This window comes from Montipora capricornis, chromosome 7 (genome assembly GCF_036669925.1).
Source record: "Montipora capricornis isolate CH-2021 chromosome 7, ASM3666992v2, whole genome shotgun sequence".
NCBI lineage: Eukaryota > Metazoa > Cnidaria > Anthozoa > Scleractinia > Acroporidae > Montipora > Montipora capricornis.
Window position 1 is genome coordinate 38,374,982 of NC_090889.1, and position 2,500 is coordinate 38,377,481.

Below are 2,500 nucleotides of genomic sequence, written 5' to 3' on the forward strand. Positions count from 1 at the left end.
GAGATTTCTTTCATATAATTATCTTCTTAAACTTTTTGTCGGGATTCCCATACAAGCCCTTACATTTTGTTAGCCATGCTCACACTGAGCTTGGGGCGCCTGTGAAAAAAACAGCCGGTGTTCGTCAAGTGCTTGTTGCTCGCTGATCTTGGAAGAACAAAACTTGGTATTTCCGCTTGACTTCGCTTAGAAACCCTTCAAACTCTTGCATTTCGCTTCGACTTTAGGTTTAGGTTTAGGGTTATAATAAAATCTTAAGGCAAGAGACTAAATTCTCAGGTGCCACCAATTTGAGTCAAATTTTCCTGGATTAAATGTCCCCACGGTCACAATTCCACATCAGAATAAATTGACAAAGATTGAACTTTCATCTAAACTCATCATCAACGCAATAGCAGTCCTGCGAGCAACGTCAGGCAGTGAATATTGCAACAAAATAGCTTTGGAAGGCAGTGCTTTATCACCAAAGTGGCCACGGCTTCGACCGTTGATAACAAACTGAGAGTTACCGGGGTGGCACACCGTAGTTTGTCAACCGCAAATTTCTTTATTCCCCTGGGTCTTCCGATATGACTGCATCGTCTCAGTGGCATCGTCCAATCACAGCGAAGCCGGAAAAAGGTAAGAAATGTCTTTGTGATGTGCCTGCGTCTGTCTGACCACAATGACTTGAACAACATCGCATCTGAGTTCTCATCAAGTTTTTTTCGATTTCGCTCGCATTTGCTCGCTTTTTTCGCTAATATTTCGTACTTTCTAAACTTTTGGAGTTTAAGGAATTTAATAAATGTACATGTAGTTTGCTTTTTCAATAAAAATGCTATTTTTAACATACAGTACTTATGTACACTGTATATTTAACAATTATTCCATTCGCGCTTGTTGGATATGAGACTGGTTATGGCCAACTCGGCGCTACGCGCCTCGTTGGCTATTTAACATCTCATATCCAACGCGCGCTCACAGCGCTACGTGCCTCGTGGCTATTTACCATCTCATATCCAACGCGCGCTCATAGAATAATTGTTAAATATACAGTGTACATAAGTACTGTATGTTAAAAATAGCATTTTTATTGAAAAAGCAAACTACATGTACATGTACGGTTTGAATCTTACAAAAATTGCAATTTAAATGTTTCTTGTGAAGATTACAAGAGTGTTTTATTAAAGGCTTCCCAAAATGTTGACAATAAAAGAGAGTTTAATCAGTTATTTTCCTGGATAACATATATCACTTCGAAATCATAAACAGATTTGTTGATTGGCAGAAACAACGAAATGATTTGAGGTACAGATGAGAAAAAAAATTGAAATGTACATTACTGGTATATCAAATAAATATCTTACAAGGAGTTCTGCTTTTAACTGCTCATTCTCTCATCTCACCATCTTCTTCTTCTTCATCGATTCCACGTACATATAGCACATTGTTACACCTGTAAAAACATTTTGAAGCCAAGCTTGAATTAATTGTTACAGAATAAATTATTATCACCCGGTAACCCTGGAGTTTATCACTAATAAGCGCCGTTATGAATTTACTCCTCAGTTAACCCCTTGACCTTTGAACCCCCCCCCCCCCCCCCCCCCCAATCCCAACTGACAACTCATGAGTAAAAATCGTCCGATGTTAGACAGAGTGAAATCTACTAGTACAAAAACCACCGATCTGTGGAGTGGGCCCCCAATTATTGAGTCACTGCCCCACCTACTTTCGCTTGTAAATAGTTCAAATTCTTGAGAGATGTTGTATTCGGTGCTACTTTTTAGGCCAGGGAACAAAACTTACACCCAAAGTAACAGCGAGTGTAAGTTAATGACTCCTTAATTGGTTAATTGATTGACTGATTGACTGATTCCTTCACTTGTTGACTTCCACACTTGTCATTTGAGAAAAGCTCTCGCCTCCTTTTCCAGGAATGAAAGGCTGACAATACATGTAGCTTACTACACATACATTAATTTTATTATACAAAGAAATCCTTACCTGATAAGAACTTCACCTAAGTTCCCAGTCATTGAACCATCCTGGTACTCTTCTGTATTAGCAAGCTGTCCAGATCAAAAGTGTAAAATAGATATGATAAGATACATGATTGTACTTTTACATGTACTGTATCTTTCCAAAAATACCTCTGTACATGTACACCCAGTATGTCATGCCACATGTGCATTAATACAGCAGCAGCTGCTGTAAATTGCATATTAATTTTCAAGAAAATCACAAACAGACATGATGTTAGAAAAAGCTTGACCTTTGCCCCTATATTGTGCCATGATCCATAATAATAATTATTATGATTCTCCATTTTGGATTTTGTATCCATGGTATCCTAAAGGTAGATCAGTAAAGGTAAATTTGGGTGTCATGTTCAATTTTTTGTTTTTGCAAATCTTGAATCGGTGGGATGTGAAGTATATTTTCCCCAAAAGACCATTCTGAAAAATTAATTTTAAAACCACTAAAATCGCTTTTCCTTGTTTCCTGCCATAATCTG

The 2,500-nt window shown here is 37.8% G+C and overlaps 1 protein-coding gene across 1 annotated transcript in view; it reads right to left on the reverse strand.

The window, feature by feature from the left end:
• Positions 1–1,051: 1,051 nt before the first annotated feature.
• LOC138057139 (small nuclear ribonucleoprotein F) overlaps positions 1,052–2,500 on the reverse strand; it is a 5,632-nt gene continuing 4,183 nt past the window's right edge. The window contains exons 3-4 of the mRNA XM_068903207.1: positions 1,990–2,054; positions 1,052–1,438 (exon numbers count right to left, since the gene is read on the reverse strand). Coding sequence (XP_068759308.1) covers positions 1,372–1,438; positions 1,990–2,054 — 132 coding nt within the window. The 3' untranslated portion in view covers positions 1,052–1,371. The remainder of the gene's footprint in view (positions 1,439–1,989; positions 2,055–2,500) is intronic.